The 25,283-nt window shown below is 48.6% G+C and overlaps 1 protein-coding gene across 1 annotated transcript; it reads right to left on the bottom strand.

The window, feature by feature from the left end:
• Nucleotides 1-779: 779 nt before the first annotated feature.
• Nucleotides 780-19,849, bottom strand: LOC140398238 (mth938 domain-containing protein-like). The gene is made up of 4 exons (XM_072486662.1): nt 19,730-19,849; nt 16,629-16,771; nt 6,177-6,272; nt 780-4,509 (listed from the first exon to the last, which is right to left on the bottom strand). Exons 2-4 carry the CDS (start codon nt 16,758-16,760, stop codon nt 4,369-4,371), a joined length of 369 nt encoding a protein of 122 aa, XP_072342763.1. The 5' UTR covers nt 16,761-16,771; nt 19,730-19,849; the 3' UTR covers nt 780-4,368.
• Between the last annotated feature and the right edge of the window lie 5,434 nt (nt 19,850-25,283).

Here is a 25,283-nt window from a genome sequence, read left to right as displayed (position 1 = left end):
CTCCGGCCTGTGGCCCGCGAAACCCGACCGGGCTGATCCCACCGCTTGGGAGAATCGCGGGCGGGCGTCGGACCGGCGTCCCGGAAAATTTTGGCCGCCCAGGCGATTCTCCCAACCGGCGTGGGAGTGGAGAATCGCGCCCAGTATTTTTGGTATTGTTGTTTGAGGGAGGAACGTTGGTGGATAGAAATTTACGCTCAGAGAGTATTTTACATCCACGTTAATTAAAAATAAAATTAGGGTGGCACGTGGCACAGGGGTTAGCATTGCTGCCTACGGCGCTGAGGACCCTGGTTCAATTCCCGGCCCTGGGTCACTGTCTTTGTGGAGTTTGCACATTCTCCCCGTGTCTGCGTGGGTTTCATACCCACAACCCAAAGATGTGCAGGGTAGGTGGATTGGCCACGCTAAATTGCCCCTCAATTGGAAAAAAAAATTAGGTAATCTAAATTTATTTTTAAAAATTAAAGTATTTTCGGCAATACTACTTCATTACTGTGCTGAGGTACACCCTAATTATGTGCACAAGTCTGTAGTGGGACTGAATCGTTTGACCAGCCCCAGGTGAGGTTCTCCAAAAGTTGTTGATCTGGGCGAAACCCCTCAATTTGTTACCATCTGGCTGGGATACCCCAAATTGTCACCAACTTGGGTGAGGAAGGATGACTGGCTCCCTGTCTGCTGGTACCAACAAGGTTTAATCGAAAAAGTCTCCCTTTCCCTTGGGTACCTTTTCCAGACCCAATTGTTATGTTTAAAAAGGAGCCAATTCAACAGGCTTTCTTGAGTTAAGATAGAGTAAGTTTATTAATGATTCAAATGTAAGGAGAAATGGTAAAATGCATGCATCTACATTCATACAGATTGGATATGAGAATTGATTCAAATATAGTCGATTTCTGTAGAATAGTCGATTCTTCGATTCAGGTGTTCTGTGGTTTGGCATAAAGACTTCAGTTCTTTTTCCAGCTGTGATCCTTTGTTGGCTGGTTGACTTCCCTAGTCAGAGTTTTTAGATATTCCTGCAAAAAAATGGCTATTTTTGCAGGGACTCTACTTTGGTTACTATAATCACACACCCTCGGTGTGAAAAACTTCCAATTACTTTTCCTCATAGCACGCACGCACAGACCGAAAGATGCACACAGGCAGGCCAGTAGCAAGCAGGCCTCGGGAGCTCTTAACCCCCTTCCTTCTGTGTTCCACTGGACCAGGACTCCACTAGTTGGCCTAAGAAGGTAATCATCCAGAGACCTTGAGATGAAAAAGTCATTATGTTCCTTTGTCTTTACCAGAGATGGTAATCAGTGTTTGGATGCTTTCAGAAATACCTTGGCTGGAAACGCAGGGAGGGTTTGCATTGTCCCTTCAGAAACCCCCTACAGCCATTCCTGTCAGTGGCTGGCTGTACATTCTCAGACACCTTCAGAGCTTGTGTTCATTTTAAGATCTAAAACTCAGGCCTTTTTAAAGAGTCCAGTATTTGTGTTTCATTCCACGTTTTTTTTGTCCATCATCATAACACTCTCAAAATTCAGATTCAGAGGTAAGAGCGCCACCACATGGGCTAAGGTGCCACTTAAATGTTGCAAAGAACAGGACACAGTAAGCAGGTCAGCCAGACCTGCTAAGTTTTCCCAGCATTTCCTGTTTTTATTGCCGATCTCCAGCATCCACCGTATTTTACTTTTTTTACACAGTAACTCCTGGTTGGTAAACTTAAGTCAACACAGACTGTACAGATTATATTGCTATGTGCATCAATTTATTTTAAAGTAAGTTTTTTGTGCAAACTAGTACACTTGAGATGAAGGAAACCTTTGAAGTCATATTTTCTATATGGAATATTTTACTTTGTGGCAATGCTTGGAGGTGATCTCATTGAAATACACAAGATTCTGAAGGGATTTGACAGGGTAGACACAGAGGCTGGTTCCGCTGCCTGGGGAATCTAGAATGCGGGCATAGCATGAGGAGAAAGGAATATTGATTTCCTCACCTGAAGGATTGTGAATCTTTGGAATTCTCTACCCCAGAGTGTTGTGGGTGCTCCATCGCTGAATATATTTAAGGCTGAGATTGACATATTGTTGGTCTCCCAGGAAGTCAAAACAAGCAGGCAGGATAAGTGGAGCTAAAGCCAAATATCAGCCACAATCTTATTGATTGGCTGAGCAGGCTCGATGGGCCGAATGGTCTACTCTTGCTCCTATTTCATACGTTTTTAGTATTGTGTTTACCCGGTTGAGCTGATTATAGCTTTCACATTTTGAAAATATCTCCTGTTTATTATTCTCAGGTCACCTTCATCGAGAGTGGTGTTTCGCAATGTACAAAAACAAATTTGTTCAAGGGCAGGCTAGTCATGCAGACAAACCAGGAAGCGTGTCACCTGCAAGCGACAGACCATTTCCCAAGAGTCTACACCCTTACCCACTTGATAAGAGAGCAGAGTTCTCAACCAAACTATTTTCTTTACTCACAGCAAATTGATGAATTATACACAATATCTATTATTAAAGCAGGAGTATATTTTCCTGCTGGAAATCATACTGAGTTACTGATGTGAGCGCTTTCTGTGCTCTCGCTGCTCCAGAATCCTTAAGGACAGTTATAGCAAATAAGTTGTCATGGCTACGGCTGGCGCTCACTGATGGGGACAGTTAAACTGTAGTTGATTCATTGCTTTCCAAATTACAAGTGGCTTGCAGGAAAGTAATTTAGGTCATGTTGTTACCTCAATTACTCCAGGCTTGGTGAGCTAAATGTCAAAGCAACTTGAAACTTAAATCTATTTGAATTTGACCTAAATGTCAATCTCTCCAAACTCTAGGCCTTCAATCCTCTACGGTTTATTTCAGCTGTTTCTTCCTACCATTAATTAGTAAATTAGAGCGGCACGGTATCGCAGTGCTTAGCACCGAGGACCCGGTTAGATCCCGTACCCGGGTCACTGTCCTTGTGGAGTTTGCACATTCTCCCCACGTCTGCGTGAGTCTCACCCCCACAAGCCAAAGATGGGTCTGGTAGGTGAATTGGCCTTGCTAAACTGCCCCTTAATTGGAAAAAAAGGAATTGGGTACTCTAAATTTGAGAAAAATTAGTGCATTTATTTTATTTTTACAGTTATTTCTTGGACAAAGTATTTATGTTTGTGTCTGTAAACAAACATGTAAATGAGTTAAGATAGAAAATACCCAGCAGTTCACATGGAATGTTCTGTTTCTACATCTCTTGCAGCTAGCTTTTTTGTGGAAATGTGAAACAAACTCACATGTGACAAAGCAGCTTGTACAGTTTTGTGTACACCTCAGAATTCTTTAACTGTGATATTTGGGAAGTCATTAGTTGCTGTTTGATCAAAAAGGACTCAATGGGATTTAACCATTCTACGATTCTATGAGGTGATTGTGATGGAATACACGTGTGACTGTGGAATGTGGGAAATTTAAAGACTTAATTTAATTTAGATGATATTTTATTCATGGTTGTACTCAATTGTATAAGCGCTTCTGGAATCATTATTGTGTGAGGGTTTTCTGCCACTTGACGCTTGACCATCCTGAAGGAGGGCTATGGCAAAGAACTTGCCGTGGCTACATCTGGTGGTCAATTGGACAGTTAAAATGTATTTGGATTCATTGACTTGTAAGTTATTAGTAATTTGCAGGAAAGCCATTTTGGTCTTATTGTTACCTTCGTTACCCAGATTCAATTCCAGGCACACATAACAAACACGCTAGTACACGCTACTCTGGGCTATATACATACAAGATGAATATTCATAGCACTGACTATAAGCCAATGCATGCAACAGCCAAGGTCAGAAATGATATAATAGAGTTTAACATCCACTTCAGACGGATGTGACAAGGAATATTTTTTTTTTTTAATACAAATTTACAGTACCCAATTATTATTTTTTTCAATTAAGGAGCAATTTAGCTTGGCCAATCCACCTAGCCTGCACATCTTTGGGTTGTGGGGGTGAAACCCACGCAGACACGGGGAGAATGTGCAAACTCCACAGGGACTGTGACCCAGGGCCGGGATTCGAACCCGGGTCCACAGCGCATTAGGAAGCAGTGCTAACCAATGTGCCACGTGCCGCCCCACAAGGAATGTTTATTAACCACTCAAACAGAAAATATAATCAAGCACTGTTTCACTACAGTCCAAATCATCTTTTCAGTAGAAATCAATGACGTTAATTGTTTAAATGGTTTTCAGAATCCACTCTATTTTTCAGAACACAAATTTTATGTGGTTATTTTGCTTTTTCTTGCATTAATAAAAAACAAAATGCTAAAGCTGAGCATCTGAACATAACTAACTATTCTGTGTCCACGAACTGCCGACTCAGCTGCTTCAGCAAGTTGAATGGAAGATTCCTCCGACAGCGACCCCCTCTTTCACCAGTTTGTTGTACTGCTGCACAGCTTTCTCTGTTTGTAGAACCACAGCATCAATACCTTTACTTCTGATGAAAGACAGTGTCTCTTGAGGCACCTAAAACCAATATTGCACATTAAATATCTCGTGAGAGAAGTGTGTGTGAGAGTGAGTGACAGAGAGTAGTGAAAGTGTGAAAGTGAGTGAGTGAGAGTGAGTGTGTGAGTGAGAGAGAATATTTGAGAGAGACAGAAAGGTTTGAGGGTGGTCAGAGCAGGTCGGGGGGGGGGGGGGGGGATGCTGTTGCCTCTTTAGAGGTGGCAGACTTGGGGGGGGGGTTTGTGGTGGATGCATCGGAGATGGGGGGGCTGCTGTTGGCTGCATAGAACTGAGGGCTTTCCAGACCTCTGGTGGTGTCAACTATCATCTTTAATGGGAAGGACGAAGTAACGTCTGGCTCTGGGAGAGTGAGGTCACATTGTGCTCAGGGAAGTGTGTGTGGGGGTGTGCGAGTGAGTGTGTGGAGGGCACTGCGAGACAGAGTGATTATGTGGGGGTGAGTGCAAGACACTGAGTGAGTGTGTGGAGTCAAATGTCCAATTTCAGTTTTCTCACTCATTCTCACCATGGCATACCAGCACGTACACACGTTCCCACTCACCCACCCACATACACTGACCCTCTAACACCCTGCAGATTTATATTATTTACACTTTTTAAACTTAATTTATTGTTGTGACATTGCTCAATAAGTGTTTCTTTCCTTTAAACCTCAACATTAAAAAAAAAAATTCAGTTTATTGAACCTTATCATTCCAAAATGACCTCATCTGCCCCATGAGCGAGAAAATATGTAAATGTGCCCCCCCCCCCCATACCAATCGAGCAAAAAGATTGGACAAGGCTGGCCTAAATTATATGCATAAATTGTAGTGGAGCTTAAACCCACAACCCTTGCATTAAGAGGTGAGAATGTTACTAACTAGCATCACTAGAAATGTGGCAACGTGGTGCATGAGCCTGAAGGTATTTTCTCACCCATCTTTTATCTTCAGACGCCGTCTATTATCAGGTGGCAATATGGCAATGTTATTGGACCAGCAATCTAGATGCCCGGACTAATGCTCTGGAGACATGAGTTTCAATCCCAAACTCTGGAGAAATTTAAGTTCAGTTAATTAAGAAATCTGGAATAAAAAGCTAGTGTCATGCGAGATCATGAAACTACCAGATTGTTACAAAAGCAGATCAAGAATGGGAAGGAAATTTGCCACCTTTACCTGGTTTGGCCTACATGTGACTCCAGGCACACATCAATGTGACTACCCTGTGAAATCACCTAAGAAGCCTCTCAGTTGTATCAAAGAGCGGAAAAGTTGAATAAACACTGTGGGTGTACCTACATCACAAGGACTGCACAGGTGGCTGCCAGAAGACAGCTCACACCACCTTCTCAAGCGCAATTAGGAATGGATGATAAATGCTGGCTTTGCCTGTCGCTCACATCCCAAAAATAAAACTGACATCCAGGAAATGTTTCAGATAAATTTTGTTAAAAATACTAAGTTAGCACCTAATTATTTTCCAAGACAGGTACACACACTCAAGATGTTTAATATAAGCACTCTTGTCAAAGGAACACTTTTATGACAAATCTGAAAAATGACCCATTGAATGGCTGGTGCAAAAGTTACATTGCAAGAAAAGCAATGGCTCATCAAAAACACAAACAAGTGAAGTTTGGTGATTTATTTTGTTTAATGTTACTCTTAAAAGGTACTTACTTGCAATGCTTCATCCATCCCCCTTCCAATTACAAGAGTCCGAATGCCTTTGTTTACAATTTCATTAACATCAGCTGGCTGAACTCCAGGTGTATGCTGGAAGAACATGGGTACAACATTCAAGGTATAAACCACAGTTAGTGATGAATGTAAGAAATTGTCATATTTTATATTTTTTGCAGTAATGTTATTAGAACCTGGGTTAAGATGCATACGGACAATATGGCTGCTAGAGCTGTGATTAAGGTGTTGCAAATGTGAGGTAAATTATTGATTTGCAGGTGAAGTGTTCCGCGACTAGATCTTGAGAACCAATAACTTGTTTACAGATAGCTAGCTAATGGAATATTGTTTACATTTGAAGGACCCCTGGGGGGGGGGGGGGTAGATCATCTATGTGGGGTATTGTGTTTGGTCCAAGGTAAACAAGTCAAGGGACATCTTGTAAGAATAATGCCTTATGCTTTGGGTACAGATGATGTAGTTAATGAGAGGAACCAGGTCTGTCTGAAAACTCAGTTGGTCGTAGAACTCTCATCAGAACAGAAGTATTTCAGTTTGCTCCTGAAAGGTATTCTCTCCAAAGACTCTGCACAGAGTAAAGAAAGTAGAAACCTGGTTGTTAACTTCATTCAAGAGTGGTATTTGAAATATATCGGTCTGCTTAAGTGGAACATAGAGGCAGGTTTAGGAAGTAAGCTAAGGTTTTCTCATTTACTTAAGAACTGTTGTAACTGTTAACTGTAAAGATATTTATTTGTTGTTAATATTGTTAATTCTATGTTTAAATTAAAGTTTGTTTTCACATAAATATATCTATGGGTCAGTGTTCTCACTCCTGTAGTGCAGTAATGTTTCCTCACTGCTCTAAAAATTGAATAGTTGGATTATTTTCCAGGATCCTAACAAGTTCCATGACAAATAAACTTTTTTTAAATTCATGAATCGTCTTCAGAGTCTATCAAATTCTATATGGGCACCGCGTTTGACTGCTTGGTGTTGTGGTTTTTAACAGCCTCAGTGATCTGAAACCTTCACATTAAACTATTGTATAAGCTTTCAATTCTTGTTTTGGTGTATCCTACTGTACGGTATTTCTGTTCTCTGGCTTTTTTTATTCATTCACAGTATGTGGGTTTTGCAGGCTAGGCCAGTATTCATTGCCCGTGCCTAATTGCCCGAGAGAAGGTGGTGGTAAGAAGTGTTTTGAACCACTGCAGTCCATATGGTGTACTAGCCACAGGCCTTTTAAGGAGAGAGTTCCAGAGTTTTGACCCAGCGACAGTGAAGGAACAGCGATATATTCCCAAGTCAGGATGGTGAGTGGCTTTGTGGGGAACTTCCAGATGGTGGTGTTCCCATGTATCTGCTGCCATTGTTCTTCTAGATAGTAATGGTCATGGGTTTGGGAGGTGAGACCTGTGCCATTCTGGAGACTTGATTTGACTCACACAAATAAACTCCTGGAATATATATTGAGAATTTAATAATCCGGGCTCAATTCTGCTTGAAAAAGCTAGTAAGTTAATATTTGCAAAGTCTGACCCAATACACAAGTGCTAAAACTACCGAATGAAACTCAAAATGGCAGCAGTTCTTACCATATGATTCTTATCATGTTTAAGACTGTTTGATAACCCTTGAAGCGAACTGGATTCACAAAGAAAATTAAAGTGTTCTGGATTCTCTGGACACATTTTCTAAAGTATATCAGGAAAACAAATTGCCACACTGGACACACAGATCTATTTCAACCAAAAATCTTGCACTCATATGAAATTTGATATGTCAGAAAGACATTGCAGAATGCCACTATGTTGAATAAATGAAAATGCACAAACACAAGTGTTAGAAAAACAAAGGTTGTTTTAAGGGATTTACATTTACATTGCTAGCTGTGGCTGGTTTAGCACACTGGGCTAAATAGCTGGCTTTGAAAGCAGACCAAGGTAGGCCAACAGCACGATTGGTTAGCACTGCTGCCCAAGGCACAGAGGACCCAGATTCGCTCCCGGACCCGGGTCACTGTCCGTGTGGAGTTTGCACATTCTCCCCGTGTCTGCGTGGGTTTCACCCCCACAACCCAAAGATGTGTAGGTTAGGTGGATGGGCCACACTAAATTGCCCCTTAATTGGAAAAAAAATAATTGGGTACTCTGAATTTTTTTTTTTTAATTAAAAACTAATTAGCAGTCCTATAACTCTGTTCCTCCACGTTTTAGAAAGAAAAATGGTCTTTTGAGTCAGGGTTCCATTCTGGGACCTTCCTGTCCAGTTTTATCTTCAATTGTGATCATAACAAAAGGAATAATGCATAAAGGTAAAATGCATTCAGTCAAAAAAGTGGTTGACTAAAAATGTTGTAAGTAGACTTCTGAATGCAGATTTAAATATTAACCTGGCTCACAAAGTACATCTTAAGATACAATGGGCGCAATTCTCCCATCGGGAGACCAGGGGCGTCATTCTCCGACCCCCCAGAGGGTCGGGGAATGGCCGTTGGCCGCCGTGAATCCCTCCCCCGCCAGTTGCCGAAGTCTCCGAAGGGAGAAAAGTCGGCGGGGCGTTAATGTCGCCGCTGCCGCGGAGAATGTCACGGGTCTGCGCAAGGCAGCCGATTTTCGGCCTGCCGATATTCTCCCTTCCGGATGGGCCGAAGTCCTGTCGACGTGATGACCGTTCACGTCGACGTAAATTAAACCTCCTTTTCATCGGCGTGACCCGGTGCTCCAGGCTCACGCCGACCAGCGTGGAGGTGAGTGACGGCCTGGGAGGTTGGCTCTGGGCAGGCAATGGCGTGGCCGCAGTCTGAATGCGTGAGGAGAGGTGTGTCTCGGGTTGTGTGTGTGTGTGTGTGCGGCGGGGGGGGTTAGAGTAGGCTGGGCTCCGGGGGAGTGCCGGGAGGGGGTCCGTGCCGGGTAGGTGGATGGGGGGTCCGTGCCGGGGTGGAGGTTGGGGGGGGGGGTCCGTGCCGGGGTGGAGGTTGGGGGGGGGGGGTCCGTGCCAGGGTGGAGGTTGGGGGGGGTGGTCCGTGCCGGGGTGGAGGTTGGGGGGGGGTCCGTGCCGGGATGGAGGTTGGGGGGGTCCGTGCCGGGGTGGAGGTTGGGGGGGGGGGTCCGTGCTGGGGTGGAGGTTGGGGGGGGGGGGGGGTCCGTGCCGGGGTGGAGGTTGGGGGGGGGATGTCCGTGCCGGGGTGGAGGTTGGGGGGGGGTCCGTGCCGGGGTGGAGGTTGGGGGGGGGGGTCCGTGCCGGGGTGGAGGTTGGGGGGGGTCCGTGCCGGGGTGGAGGTTGGGGGGGGGTCCATGCCGGGGTGGAGGTTGGGGGGGTCCGTGCTGGGGTGGAGGTTGGGGGGGGTCCGTGCCGGGGTGGAGGTTGGGGGGGGGGGGGGTCCGTGCCGGGGTGGAGGTTGGGGGGGGGGGGTCCATGCTGTGGTGGAGGTTGGGGGGGGTCCGTGCCGGGGTGGAGGTTGGGGGGGGTTCGGTGCCGGGGTGGAGGTTGGGGGGGGGTCCATGCCGGGGTGGAGGTTGGGTCCGTGCCGGGGTGGAGGTTGGGGGGGGGGGTCCGTGCCGGGGTGGAGGTTGGGGGGGGGGTCCGTGCCGGGGTGGAGGTTGGGGGGGGGGTCCGTGCTGGGGTGGAGGTTGGGGGGGGGGGTCCGTGCCGAGGAGGGAGATGGGAGGGCAAGTGAGTTGGTCCACCTAGCCAGGTGCCAGCCTCCAACAGTTGGACCCATGCGGTCCATGCCACCTGGCTGGGGGGAGGAGGGGATATGGGCAATGATGACATGTCGTCGTTCCCCTCCCCCCCACCAGGCCGTCATGTTTTCAGATCATCCAGCGATGTTGGCCGCCGTGGTGGCAGCCGCTCTTGTCTATGTTGCCCTGGATGAGGAGGAGGAGGAGGAGGAGCGTGCCAGAGAGGCGGCGCAGGCTGCCGCAGAGGGGCAGGTGGCAGCCGCCCAGGCTGGAGGGACACCTGACCGACAGGACGAGGAGGGGGAGGAGGACGTCGCGGCCCCACGGCAACGGAGGCACCCGAGGGCGCCCCGTGTGTACCGGCCCCGGCAGTCATACCAGGACCTCACGGACCGGGAATGCAGGAGGAGACTCCGGATGAGCCGGGAAACCGTGGCACACATCTGCCACCTGCTGGCACACCTGTCACTGCGTGGCACTGGCGGGGGACACCCTCTCCCCGTGTCCGTCAAGGTTATGGTGGCCCTGAACTTTTATGCAACGGGGTCATTCCAGGCACCGAGTGGGGACCTGTCCGTCATATCGCAGACATCGGTGCACCGGTGCATCCGGGCAGTGACAGATGCTCTATATGCCATGGCGCACCGCTACATCCGCTTCCCCGTGGACTGGGCCAGCCAAGATGCCCGGGCCGTGGGCTTCTCTGCCGTGGCCGGGTTCCCCATGGTCCAGGGCGCGATCGATGGGATGCACGTCGCCGTGCGGCCACCTGCAGATAACATGGCCGTGTTCACTAATAGGAAGGGGACCTATTCGATGAACGTACAGGTGGTCTGCGACCACCGCATGATGATCCTGCACATAGGGCAGCACGGTAGCACAGTGGATAGCATTGTGGCTTCACAGCGCCAGGGTCCCAGGTTCAATTCCTCGCTGGGTCACTGTCTGTGTGGAGTCTGCACGTTCTCCCCGTGTCTGCGTGGGTTTCCTCCGGGTGCTCCGGTTTCCTCCCACAGTCCAAAGACGTGCAGGTTAGGTGGATTGGCCATGCTAAATTGCCCTTAATGTCCAAAAAGGTTAGGAGGGATTATTGGGTTATGGGGATAAGGTGGAAGTGAGGGCTTAAGTGGGTCGGTGCAGACTCGATGGGCCGAATGGCCTCCTTCTGCACTGTATGTTCTATGTTCTATGTTCTATGTCTGCGCCCGTCACCCAGGCAGTGTACACGACTCATTCGTGTTGTCGCGGTCATCCATCCCCGGCATGTACGAGGGACGTCATCCCCGGCTGAGGGGCTGGTTGCTGGGCGACAGGGGCTACCCATTGCGATCGTGGCTGATGACGCCTATACGGAGGCCACGCAATGAGACGGAGAACCGCTACAATGATGCCCATGTAGCGACAAAGGGAGTGATAGTGAGGTGCTTTGGCGTGCTGAAGATGCGTTTCAGGTGCCTGGACCTCTCTGGGGGCGCCCTCCAGTATCGGTCAGATAGGGTCGGCCGCATCATTGTGGTGTGCTGCGTCCTGCGCAACATAGCCCAGCAGAGGGGCGATGTGCCGCAGGCAGAGGAGGGCGGAGTGGAGGAGCAGCAGGAAGAGGCCCAGTCCTCCCCAGATGAGGGGGATGGGGGCAATGGTCAGGGCAGACGGGGTAGACACAGGCGGGTGGCTGTCCACCGTTACCGGCTGGCCCAGCGGGCACGGGACAGACTGATAGACGCCCGCTTCACTGACTAGATGGGCGTGGGAATCGGGTAGTATGGCCACAGACCGCACACCATGGCAACAGCCGATCACCCCCACCCCCCACCCATCCACCCACCCAGCACCCTCACCCCCCTCCCCAACCCCACCCACCCCACCCGCATGCACACCCCACCCCCCCCCGCCCATTGCCGATCCACCTGCGGCACAACGGGCCGGGCTCACACAGTTGCGGGTGGACGCGTGTCTATCGCAGGCCATGGAGGTTGATGACAACCCGCCCTGCGGTGAGCTCCTGGCTCTACATCGTTGGACTATGTCTGACCCATGGCCACAGTATCACCATCCACCCGGACCATCCCTGCATGCGGCTGTGACACTGCAGCGCACGGTCCCGTCCTCTGCCCGGGGGATGTTGATGGCTGCCCAGGGGGAAGGGGGCAGACTCACCTGGGGCTGAGGTAAGATCACCCCTCACACACACACTTGCGCTCAACGTACATGACACCCCCGCGCACTTTGGACAGAGCACAAAGGCAGCTTCGGTAGGTGTAACATTGACTTTAATAACCAAAGGAGTTCATGCACGTGCCCTAGCCCCTAAAACTCATCTGTGCCCTGCACCCGTGCCAACTTACTCAGTGTCTAATTGTTTGGCCTTACGGGCCCTTTGACTACGTCTACGTGGTTCCCCAGACGGTACAGCAGAACTGGAGGTGGACTCCTGTGATTCCTGCCCTCTGACACTGGATCCCTTTGGCGGCCGTTTCCTGGGGCGTCCTGGCCTAGATGGGCCAGGCTGCGGCCCGGGCGACTGGGATGGCGAGCTGCCAGCCTGTCCTGCCCGTTGCCCACCCGACGCACCTGGGACGGAAGGGGGGGGGGGGGGGGGGGAGTCCGAGGTGTCGCGGTGTACACGGACCTCCCCTACAGAGGGAGCCGGGACAGACCACACCGCCTCCTCCTCCCTCGGGGTGCCCGATGGCCCCCAGGCCTCTACATGGGTGGGGGATGCGAACGGACTGGCCATCCGACGCCCCCCCGACATCTGCCGCTGCCAGTCCTGGAGGCCCGTGCTGGTATCGACAGGGGTCTGCAGGTTTGCAGCCATGGAGCCCAGGCGGTTGGCAAACCCTGTCTGTGACAGTGCGACGCCGGCTCGCACATGGCCACTGGCGCCGATGCCCTCAGCGATGGCCTGCAGAGACTGGGCCATGGCCTGCAGAGACTGGGCCATGGCCTGCTGAGACTGGGCTATGGCGTTGAGCGCCTCTGCCATCTGGCGCTGGCACTGGCTCATGGCCTCCTGTGAGAGGGCAGCCATTTCCTGGGCCACAGACGCCGCCTGCACGGAAGGCCCCAGGCCTCGCAAACCGTTCCCCATGTCTGACACCGTCGCACCCATTGCCTCCACCGCGGACGCCACCCGTGCGGTGTCGGCCGGGGTGGCACGCATGACCGGCACCACTCCCAGCTCCTGGACGCGGGTGGACTCCTCCACCTGCGACCGCAGCCGCCGCAAGCCGCCCGTCACCCTCTTCGCTCGTCTCCGGGTCGGTGGTTGCATCGGATCTATGTGTGGGTGTGGTAACTGCAGGAACCCGGGATCCATCTGGGCGGCAGATGTTCGCTTGGGCTGGGCTGCCCTCCGACCGCCCGGTCCCTCTGCTGCTCCTACCTCCACCTGCTGTACCGGGACGGCTGTGTTGTGCGCACCAGTGAGTGTACCAGACGCCTCATCACTAAAGTGCCCAACCGTGGTGAGTGTTTCTGCGATGGTGGAGGGTGTTGGTGACAGCAGTGGCGTTGTGTCGTGCTCTTCGTCCCACTCTGAGTCCATGGCACTTTGGGGTGGGGGTTCGTCTCCACCCATCCACTCTGAGTCACTGTCCGGTATTTCGTCTTCCTGGGTAGTGCTGTCCCGGGTAGGGGTGTCCTGGGTAGTGGTGTCCTGGGTAGTGGTGTCCTGGGTAGTGGTGTCCTGGGTAGTGGTGTCCTGACTCGGATGTGACGGGGGCCTGTGGCTGCCCCCCTCGTTGCTGGGTGGTCGCTCCCGCACGTGACGGGGGTGTCGTCTCCCTGTTGCTCCAGGTGTCTCTGTCTCCCGTGGTGTGCGAGGGGCATCCTGCGGGCGTCGCATGCTGGAGGGTCCGGGTCTCTCCGTCTCCCGTGGTGTGCGAGGGGCATCCTGCGGGCGTCGCATGCTGGAGGGTCCGGGTCTCTCCGTCTCCCGTGGTCTCCGAGGGGCATCCTGCGGGCGTCGCATGCTGGAGGGTGCGGGTCTCTCCGTCTCCTGTGGTCTCCGAGGGGCATCCTGCGGGCGTCGCATGCTGGAGGGTGCGGGTCTCTCCGTCTCCTGTGGTCTCCGAGGGGCATCCTGCGGGGGGTCTGCATCTGCGGGGATGGGTGCCTAGACGTTTGGTCCTGCGATACACAATAAAGCATGCATGGTTAGACATCAGGCAGTGATCAGGTGATACGGGGGAGGGGGATATAGGGGAGGGGGGATATGGGGACGGGCTGTCGGTGGCTCACTTGCTAGTACGCCCCCGACCTCTGCATCAGCAACCTCCCGGTCCTCAGGTCCGCCAGCCAGTTCCAGGGCCCTTTCCTGGTGTTCGGTCAGTGGCCTCTCATCAGCGGGCCCTCCTCCAGTCCTCACATGCTCCCTATTGTTGTGTGCGCGCTTCTCCTGTGGGGGGGGGGGGGCAGGGGTAAAAGGCAACAGTGTTAGGCAGGTATATGAATGCACGCCATTGGTTGCGCGTGCATTGCATAGGTTAAGGTTAGGGCTGGATTCACTTGGGGATATGGGGGATGGGGGATATGGGGGAGGGGATATGGGGGAGGGGGGATATGGGGGAGGGGGGGATATGGGGGAGGGGGGGATATGGGGGAGGGGGGATATGGGGGGGATATGGGGGAGGGGGGATATGGGGAGGGGGATATGGGGGAGGGGGGATATGGGGGAGGGTGGGGATATGGGGGAGGGTGGGGATATGGGGGAGGGGGGATATGGGGGAGGGGGGGATAGGGGGGATATGGGGGAGGGTGCCTGTCCGTGGTGTCAGGGCCACAGTGGTGACGGCCTCTGCCACTTCCCTCCACAGGTGCCGGCTGTGGCGTTGGGCAACTCTGCGGCCGTGCCCAGATACAGGGCGTCCCTCCTCTGCTCCACCGCGTCCAGGAGCGCCTCCACATCGCGTGACTCGAACCTTGGGGCTGAGCGACGGCCAGCCATCCAGTCGGGTGTTGCGGTCGGGTGTTCCGGTCGGGTGGGGGGGAGCAGCGCGTCCTTATGAGCCGTCATGCCGTGCAGCGCGTATGACGCTGCACGGCGTGAACCACTGCGCAAACGCGGATCCCGTTACGTCGCTGCTAGCCCATTTCGGGCCAGAGACTATCGACTCATTTTTGCGACATGACGCAAGTCGGATTTGCGCCGTTTTTTGCGCCGATCGGCGGACTTTCCGACGATAACGGAGAATTTCGCCCTAAGTACCGACACCGGAGTGAAAACCGGTGTGTTTCACTCCAGCGTCGGAGGCCGCTCCCAGCCCCCTATTCTCCCGCCCCCGGGGGCTAGGAGCAGCGTTGCGTCATTTACACGTGCTGGGCCTTGGCGCCGCGTAAAAGTGGCGCCACGTAAATGACGCGGCGCGACGTCACCCGCGCATGCGCAGGTTGGCCGGCGCCACCCCGCGCATGTGCGGTTGCCGTCCTCCCCGTGGCCGCCCCGCAAGAAGATGTTGGATGGATCTTGCAAGGCGGCGGAGGAAAGGAGGTCCTCCTTCAGAGAGGCCGGCCCGCCGATCAGTGGGCACCAATCGCGGGCCAGACCCCTTTTGAGGTCCCCGTCCCCCCCCCCCCCCCCCCGCCCGGTGCAAGAACCCCCCCCCCCCCCCCACAGGCCGCGCCCCCCCCCCAGCATTCCCGCGCTGTTCGCACCGGCAGCGACCAGGTGTGGACGGCGCCGGGGGGAACCTGTCGTGTTGGGCGGGCCGCTCGGCCCATCCGGGCCGGAGAATCGCTGCTCGCCCGTTACAAACGGCGAGCGGCGATTCTCCCAGCGGCCAGCTGTGATTCTCGCCGCACCGGTTTGGGGGGTGGGAGAATCGTGTGCGGGTGCCGGGGCGGCGTGGCGGGACTCGCGCGGCGCCCAGGCGATTCTCCCACCCGGCGTGGGGGGGGGGGAGAATTCTGCCCAATGTTCTCATTAACACAAAATGTCCCTTTTCAGCACACAAGATGACTGTGGTCAAGTACACACTCTGTAATGAACCCATGTTAGTGTCTGAGGTTACCATATCTCCTTCCTCCGAGTTTTCAGAAGTCTACTTACTACATTTTTAGTCAACCCCCTCTGAAAACTCAGAGGAAGGAGGTAAGGCAAAGGGGTTGGGAAGGAGTTCCAGAGGGTAGGAGCAAGGTGACTAAAATAATAGTTGGCGATGCACAGTGAAAAGTAGTGGGTGATAATTAAAGAGATGAGAGGAGAAGCAAACAGTCAAATATGAGGCAACTAAATATGAAGATAAGGATTTTAAAATTGCTTTGTGTAGCATGTGAAGTGGGTATGATCTAACAAGGCTGAAAGTAATGGAACTACAAAGCTTGAATATATGTCCCAATACTATTTCCACTTTCCATTGCTATGGTGATTTTCTTTAGCTGTAGGATACCACTGTTTAATGCTATATGCTTGAAGTGTCTTTAATTTGTTAATACCTCCTTTCTCCTAGATTTCAAGTCTATTGCTTAAGGTGAACATTGTTTGTATGTCATCACTTTTGTTGCTGTTTGATAAGAATATTCTTGAATTTGAGGTACATGATTCCATTGCAAACATTACAAGATCTAGACATGAAATCTACAGAGCAACTCTATGGACCAGTGTTCACAGTGGACTGTTCTACTTGAAACCCTTCCCATGTGGGTAACAAAGTCCCTTCATGCAATCCACCAGCAGACAATATAGCATTACACCATTTCAAACTATGTAGTTTGCTGGATTATAATTATTTTCAGCATCTCAGATCAAATCTCTACTCACACGAGTTCCTGTCTCTCTCCAGTCCCAAGTTCGGTTTCCTCCTGGCCAAACTTTACAATCCTTGTACAGAGTGTCACTACCCTCAACTTTCATTTCTCCCCACCTTAATGAGGCAATAGTAGGTGAAGTCATGCTTCCACTCACTGTTGGGAAAGGAAAACAAAAACTGAGCTGCCGTAGCAGATTACTCTTCATCGGATTCCAGTCAGTATCGATTTGGTATATTTAAAGGAACTGGACAACATAAATGTGACTAAGACATTTTTAACTAAATAAATAACTGGAATGCCTACTGTTAGTACTTCCAACAGAAGAGAACTCATTAGGACACAATTCATCAGATTTCCTTTCCCTTGGTTTTTGCTCTTCTCTAAAGGCTTTCTTCTCATTCCAGGATATGGATTCACATATGCAGACCTCCCAAGAAACCATTTTACATTTTTAAGCCAGAACAATAAGTGGTCACAGGTTGTTTAATCGGGAAATGATAGTGGAAACCTGTTTGTTCCTTTTCCTATTTTAATGTGGCCAACTGAACATCCCTCCTGCTGCCCCTTCTGAAATGAGTCTAGACCTATGTCAAACCTCCTAGTTTCTGGTACGTTTCGCACAGATACTAGCTTGGGTTGACGTTTCAGGTCAATTATATTCTTTTTTAATTATAAGTAAAAGATAACTTCAAAGATAAACCAATTACATGGTAGAATAGCCTAAAAAATTTGGATTCTTAATGATAGGATTTTTGACCATTGGATAAGAATTGGATCTGGCTGTGATCATCCTGATTGCTTTTTTCAAAATTCATTTAGGGGATGTGGGCGTCACTGGGCAGGCCAGTATTTATTCCCCATCCCTAGTTGCCCTTTAGAAGGTGGTGGTGAGCTGCCTTCTTGAACTGCTGCAGTCCTTGTGGTGTAGGTACATCCACTATGCTGTTAGAGAGGGAGTTCCAGGATGTTGCCCAAGTGACAGTAAAGGAACGGCGATAAATTTCCAAGTCAGGGTGGTGAGTGATTTGGAGGAGGGCCTCCTGGTGGTGGGGTTCCCAGGTATCTGTTGCTCTTGTCCTTCTAGATGGTAGTGGTTGTGGGTTTGGGAGGTTTGCTAGGACAATAAGTTCATATATGAATAACATGAGGTATTGAAGAGACGCTGGCATCCACCGAACCAGACTCCAGTTGGAGTTAATTTCTTTCAACGAAAGTGAAAAATTGGCATGGAAATAATTATAACAGTTACAGCACAAAGGAAGTACAGAAGAATGAGGCCATTTTATCCAACAACCTCAATCCTTTCATATAAACCCACAACTACCTAAATCACAGAATCATAGCATTTCTTGATTAGTTTTAGAGTTTCGCATGAGCCTGAATGCCAGTTCAAATGTCGATCATTCTTTATGTGATAGTGTTTCCTGATAGAAGTCTTGATTGTGCTTTTTGCTAATTTGCACCCATGTCACCTTGTTATGCGGTGAAGGTTTAACCTAAAATAATGTTCCAGGTTTATATTTTCTGTTTCATTCAATTCATATGTTTTTAGATGGCCCCAACCCCATACAGTCCAAAGTTTATCCAGCCTATCTATTTCTATAATTCTGTCACAGAACGGACAGAGCCCTCCCTCATTTTTACCTTTCTTTGTGATGCAATTGTTAGTCATTTTTTCTCAGTTAAATTTTATTAATTTGGTAACATTGCTTAATGTCATCTATATTGGTTGCAATTCTGCGATAAATATATGTACTGTCAAATCTGCCAACACGTTTCAGGCTCTCTTTTAAGTTTATTATTATTCATCGAGTGAGTGTGTCTCTGATTCTTCACCCAATGTATAAATTTCATCTGCCATTGCTCTGCCCACTCGCAAATTTTATCTGGATGCTCCTATAGTTCATTGGCTACCTCAGCTGCTCACTTGTCCCAGCTGAGCATCTTCCGTGAATTTTACCAAATTACATTTTCTTTCTGAATCCAAATAGTTTTTCACAAATTAACAATAATAGTCCAGCCGTGATCCCCACAGCATAGCTTTCCAGCTTAAGATCTTTGGTGATGGGTGACATATTATTAGTGGCTTTACCAATGAACATTGTTCCATTCTGCCATCAGAACAGCTGATTGCACTTAATTGTACCTTTAATATAGTAAGTCATCCCAAGGTGATGCTAAACAAGAGTGTCATCAATAATATTTTTTGACAGCGAGCTAGAGAAGAAGGCATCAGGGCAGGTGACCAAAAGCTTGGTCAAAGAGGTAGTTCTGATGAAAGGTCATCGATTTGAAACGTTAGTCCTGTTTCACTGGCCACGGGTGTTGCTGGGCCTGCTGCTGAGCGTTCCAAAGTTTCCTGCTTTTACTTCACATCAGTGCAAATCAGAAGCCAGGAGGCTACATGAAAAGCCACACCCAAGAGGATCTCAAGGAGATCATTTTGCGAAGTAACTGCAGAAGCAAGTTTAAAATATTCTCAAGCAGGTCCCAAAGTACAGTCGAAGTGAAATTATTTTAATAGTGGCCGGGAGCTCACCTGAGCTCTCCCACATCCCATTAAAAAAGGTAACTGGCACGTGGCAGCCTCTGGCACTGGGTAAGAGAACACTGGCAAACACTGATCTGAGCCTCACCCATCCACTGCAGGTGCTATAAAATAGCACAGCAGGATTATAAAGAGTGCAATGAAGCTGTCACTGTTACTGGAACAAAAAATTCTCTCTGTTGCAGGCATGGAAACTTCTACATCATCGAACTTGGCAAACTCCCAGTTTTATTTTCATCTTAATGCAAAGTCGGTCAGGAGCTCTGAACTTGTCGACGAGGCAACCGATCTCTGAAGAGGCTGCTTGATGTTTAGTTTTATTTCTGACATGTTAATTGCCTTAAACAACCGGTTTATATATCTCCCCCCCCCCCGCGGGAAGCAGCAGGCTGCGGGCAGTCCCGGGAGACACTTTGAGAGCAGATCAGCGGCCTCCACCCCCAGGCCGGACGGCGGCCGCCAAACCCTCCTGCCGCCCGGGAGGAGCATAGGCGGCCTCTCCCCTCCTCGCCCCTCTCAACAGAATTAGCTTCAAACCACCCCTTTCCCTCGGCCCCCCTCACCTCCTCAGAGCCCGTCGATTCCCCGCAGAACGGCCCCTTTCTCCGCAGCACCACCCACTGTCGTCATGGAAACGGCCTGCCTCCCAACCCCCAAGGAGCATAAATTACCCCAAAGAGGGCAAATGACCCAAAAGAATATAAATGATCCATAAGAATGTAAATAATTCCCAAGGAGCAAAAATGACCCCAAAGAGTATAAATGACCCCAAAGAGTGTAAATGACCCTAAAAAGTATAAATGACCCCAAAGTGTATAAATGACTCCAAAAAGCATAAACGACCCAAAGACTATAAATGATCTCAAAGAGTGAATAATAATGTCACAAGTAGGCTTACATTAACACTTCAATGAAGTGCTGTGAAAATCCCCTAGTCGCCACACTCCGGCGCCTGTTCGGGTACACAGAAGAAGAATTCAGAATGTCCAAATTACCTAACAGCACGTCTTTTGGGACTTGTGGGAGGAAACCAGAGCACCCGGAGGAAACCCACGCAGACAAGGAGAACGTGCCGATTCCGCACAGACAGTGACTCAAGCCGGGAATCGAACCTGGGACCCTGACGCTGTGAAGCAACAATGTTAATTACTGTGCTAAATGACCACAAAGGGTGCAAATAGCCCAAAAGAATATAAATGATCCATAAGAGTGTAAATGACCCCAAAGAGCACAAATGACCGCAAAGAGTGTAATTGACCCCAAAGAATGTAAATGCCCAGAGTGTAAATGACCCAAAACAGTACAAATTACCCCAGAGTATAAATGACCCCAAAAAGCATAAATGACTCCAAAGAGTATAAATGACCCCAAAGAGTGTAAATAACCCAAAGCGTGTAAATTACCCCAAAGAGTATAAATGACCCCAAAGAGGTCATGAGGACTCCCAGCTCCACCCTTACCGTGATCTGTCTCTAAATTAATCAAACCGCTTGTGCCACATTCAGTGTTGGAGGAGCGGAAATTCCCAGTTAAATATTAGGATGATCAGAACCATTTGCTTTCGGCAAAGAGAAAATAGCTCAGACCAGTATTCTTATTTCCCTGTTTTTATTGTTCTTTTGTTCTGCATTATATTCGTGTCTCCTGCCTGCCACACACTGCACTCCATCGCCACCTGACTTCATTTCTCTCTCCCTGGTAACTGTCTGAGGCTGAACCACACTGTTTTTGCAACCTTGGTGTTGCTTGGCGCACCCCCCCCCCCCCCCCCCCCCCAAGATGTGCCACTGCACAGATCAAGACCACCTGCTGCCACTTCTGTAACATCGTCCATCCCAATCTGTCCCTGCCTCAGCTCATCGGCTGCTGCAAATCTTATCCATGCCTTTGAACGCTAGAGTCGGCCATTCCAACACCCTTTTATGAATATCCTCACACTCAGTAAATTTGAGGTCATCCAAATTTCTCCTGCCTTTGTTTACACTCACACAAAGGCCGATCCCTGTGCTGGTCAGTGCCATTGGCTCCTCGTTAAGCAATGCCTCAAATTTTTTAATTCTCATCCTTTTTTCAAATCCCTCCATGGCCGTGCCCCTCCATATCATTGTAATCTCTTTTTGCCTCACGACCCTCTGAGAAACCTACACCTTACTAATTCTGGCTGCAAGCACCGCCAATTTTAACTCCTCCACCAGTGATAGCTATCTTTTCATCTGCCAATGCCCTATGCTCTGAAAATCCATCCTTAAAACTCTCCATCCTCCTTGGAGACACTCTTTAAACCTACGTCAAGTCATCGGTTCAAATATTTTATATGGCTTGATGCCAAGTTTTTGTTTTCCAACACTCCTGTGAGGGACTTTGGGATGTGTTATTATGTTATAAATTTATTGCCTTACCCTAATTCCCTTTGAACTGAATGGCTTGCCAGACCGATTCACAGTGCATTTAAGAATCAACATTAGCTAGATCAATGAAACTTGTTTATGGCCTCTCAAAACGTCTGGGGCTTACAGCTTCCTCTAAATCCACAGACAATGTAACTTCCTTCATTTCTGAGCTTTTCCTTTGGCTAACTCTTCTTAGCCAGGAACTAAACTGTGTCAAGGTATGGGGAGAAGTGGAAGAAAATCTTTCAGCATTAACTTATTCAAATAGTAAGATGTCTTTCCTCTGTAATTAGATATAGATCAGTGTGACAAACTTGAGAGTCTCCATGCTGATACAACTACTTACCCCAAAATATAAAGATGTTTCAATATTCCTTCCCTTTGAAATTTAAACTGAGTTTCCACAATGCACACATCATTAAATAACCAGTCAACTACTTCACATTCCATGTTAGCTTTGACGCAGGTAGTTTAGGATGCCCTGACCAAAACACAACCTCTCAATTGGTCATGGTTACACAGACAACTAGGAAATGCTGCAACATTTTAAAGATGCAACACTGAATCGGACCAGTGCTGACGTTAGCATGAACAGATTTAATATTTCAGTGTAACATCGGAGGGTTAAAAATAACATCACAAAAGCAACGGTGCATAAGAACAGGATGAAACTGAAATAAGATGCAGTTCACTGTTTCTTTTCTTTAGTCTTTCTTGGGATGTGGGCATCGCTGACGAGGCCAGCCTTTGTTGTCCATTCCTAATTGTCCTTGAACTGAGTGGCTTGCTGGACCATTTCAGGGAGCATTTAAGAAACAACCACATTACTGTGGGCTTGGACTCACACGTAGGTCAGACAGGGTAAGGGTTGCAGATTACCTTCCTGAAAGAACATTAGTGTCCAGATGGGTGTTTTTTTACAACAATTTATGATAGTTTCATGGTCACCATTACTGGGACTAGCTTTTAATTCCCCCAGGGTCTCTAGACTATTAGTCTAATGATATTCCCGTGTGGAGAAATACATGCGGAGATGCCAGAATAGCTTGTTCAGAATTTCAACATACAGTTGCACATGAGGCCAAAGCTCAGCTCTGAAAACCCCTCTCCAAACCTATCATTTTATTAACATTGGTTGTTCCTCGATTCAAGGATGATATCTACACAGAGTTGTGTGTTTATACCATGGGTCTTCATGTGACTGAATAGGCCAATTCTCAGCTTACAGATCTTTGGGACAGGATGTTTTACGATGTAATAGGATCTGGAGTGCAGGTTTGCTTCCTTCTTCAATGCTGCACTGGAGACGTTGGAGTTTTACGGTTTGTGGGACAATTTGTAGCAATCTCCTCCCAGTACTAAGGTCAAGGCAACATGTTTCAAGGAGTGCTTCAGAGTGCCATTGATGTGTTTTGTTCTCCCCTGGAACATTGAGGGAACAGGATTTGGTGTGGGGAGAGAGTTTCTGGCCATCCAAACGCAGTGTCCAGTTCATCGAAGTTAGTTTTATAAGAGTTTTACCTGAATGTTTGTGGAGCTGGCTTCAAGGACACTAACATTTGTTTGACAGTCCTTCCACTGAATCCAGAGGATGTGACAGAGGCATTGCTGATGGAATTTCTCTGTCATTTCTATGTGTCGCTGATGCACAGTCCAGGTCTCATTGCAGTACAGGAGTGTGGTGAAAACTCTCGTCAACTAGTTGATTTGCAGAAGCCTTTGCTGTGCGATGAATTCATAGCTCATGTTAGTATTTTGGAGGGAATGTTTGGTTCTGGGAAGAGAACATGGCAACTCAGAAGATTCCTATGTTTAATAATAATAATAGCTTACTTGTCACAAGTAGGCTTCAATGAAATTACTGTGAAAAGCCCCTAGTCGCCACACTCCGGCACCTGTTCGGAGAGGCCAGTGTGGGAATTGAACCCGCGCTGCTGGCCTTGTTCTGCATTAAAAGCCAGCTGTTTAGCCCACTGTACCAAACCAGCCCCTAATAGAATTTCAATGGAAGCGATGGAGCCATAAAAATCAGAGATGGGTGCTTACTACGTTGGAGACACAATATCAACACCTCTTAGAAAGATGTGCATTGTTCTGGCTGTTAGAGCAAAATTAATTTCAAAACATAGAAAATATGAGCAGGAGGCCGTTCAGCCCTTCGAGCCTGTTAATAATAATCGCTTATTGTCACAAGTAGGCTTCAGTGAAGTTACTGTGAAAAGCCCTTAGTCGCCACATTCCGGCACTTGTTTGGGGAGGCCGGTACGGGAATTGAACACGCATTGTTCTGCATTATGTCATGTGAGAGTACCTTTAAGAAATGGGTGTTTATAAAATAGCTGTAGTGGATGTACCTTTAAGAAATGGGTGTTTATCAGTGATGTCAGAGTGTGGGTGGAGCTGGGCTGTCTGTCTGCTTTTACTTTCGCTTTGAGCAAGCGGCTACAGGGTCTGTTTAGTTTTGTTTTAGATTTGGAGAAGCTGCAGTCACAGCGAGATGTGTATGAATCTCTGCAAGATAAAGAATGTTCATTTGGTGATTTCAAAGTGGTAACTGCTCTCAGTAGAGAAGTTAAACCTGATGTCTTTCTGTAAAAAGGGTTCTTTTGTCTTATGGATGTTGCAAGGAAAGCGTAAGGGTTACTTATAGAGTACTGTATTCTTTGGGGGGATTTATTGGTGTTGTTAGTTGTTAAGATGTTTACTGTGTGTTTATAAAGTGTTAACTGGTTTCATAAATAAACATTGTTTTAATTTAAAAGTACTTCATCTCTCTAGCGCACACTGAGCATTTAAAATTGCCTGAGATACAGTCTGACTCCTTGGAAATGGCAAAGATCCAGTTGCAGATTAAGCAACTTGGACATGAAAAAGAATTAAAGCAGCTTGAATATACAATGAGAGAAAAAGAGAGAGAAAGGAAGATACAGATCAGGGGAAAAGAAAATGAGAGAAAAGAAAGAACAAAAGAGAGAACAGCCCTAACAGAACAAAAAGAAAGAGAAAGGGAGGTACAGATTAGGGAAAAAGAAAAAGAGAGAGAAAGAGATAGAGAGGAAAAAGAAAAGGAGAGAGAGGAAAGGGAAAAAGAGAGTTTGAACTTCAGAAAATGGCCATGAACCATGACAGTCAGTTAAAATTAGCGGATGGAAAGAAAAACGTATGGTCTGAAGAGCAAGATGAGGATAATGAGCTTGAGCGTCATAGTCAAAGGCTTGGTGGGGATCTATTTAAATGTGTCCACGCAGTGCCAAGGTTTGATGAGAAGGAGGTAGAAGCCTTTTTCTTTTTATTTGAGAAGGTAGCTAAACAAATGAAATGGCCACAGGACATGTGGGTATTACTGATTCAAACAAAGCTGGTAGGTAGGGCTAGTGAAGTGTTTGCATCATGAGGAGGTGAAAAAATCCATCTTAGGTGCATAAGATAAAGATGCATGGCATTAAGGGGAAAGTAGTAGCATGGATAGAGGATTGGTTAATTAATAGAAAGCAAAGAGTGGGGATTAATGGGTGTTTCTCTGGTTGGCAATCAGTAGCTAGTGGTGTCCCTCAGGGATCAGTGTTGGGCCCACAACTGTTCACAATTTACATAGATGATTTGGAGTTGGGGACCAAGGGCAATTTGTCGAAGTTTGCAGACGACACTAAGATAAGTGGTAAAGCAAAAAGTGCAGAGGATGCTGGAAGTCTGCAGAGGGATTTGGATAGGCTAAGTGAATGGGCTA

This window comes from Scyliorhinus torazame, chromosome 21 (assembly GCF_047496885.1).
Source record: "Scyliorhinus torazame isolate Kashiwa2021f chromosome 21, sScyTor2.1, whole genome shotgun sequence".
Classification (NCBI taxonomy): domain Eukaryota; kingdom Metazoa; phylum Chordata; class Chondrichthyes; order Carcharhiniformes; family Scyliorhinidae; genus Scyliorhinus; species Scyliorhinus torazame.
The sequence above is the reverse complement of the archived record's forward strand: the minus strand, read 5'-3'. Positions and strand labels throughout refer to the sequence as shown.

What these genes read in the sequence shown, in the direction of transcription:
- LOC140398238 (XM_072486662.1), bottom strand. Translation starts at nt 16,760, where the DNA reads ATGACTTCACCTACTATTGCCTCATTAAGGTGGGGAGAAATGAAAGTT. An exon ending in GGAGAGAGACAGGAACTCGT is followed by an intron (nt 6,273 to 16,628) that starts GTGAGTAGAGAT and finishes ATGTTCTTCCAG; the next exon opens with CATACACCTGGAGTTCAGCC. An exon ending in GGATGGATGAAGCATTGCAA is followed by an intron (nt 4,510 to 6,176) that starts GTAAGTACCTTT and finishes TATTGGTTTTAG; the next exon opens with GTGCCTCAAGAGACACTGTC.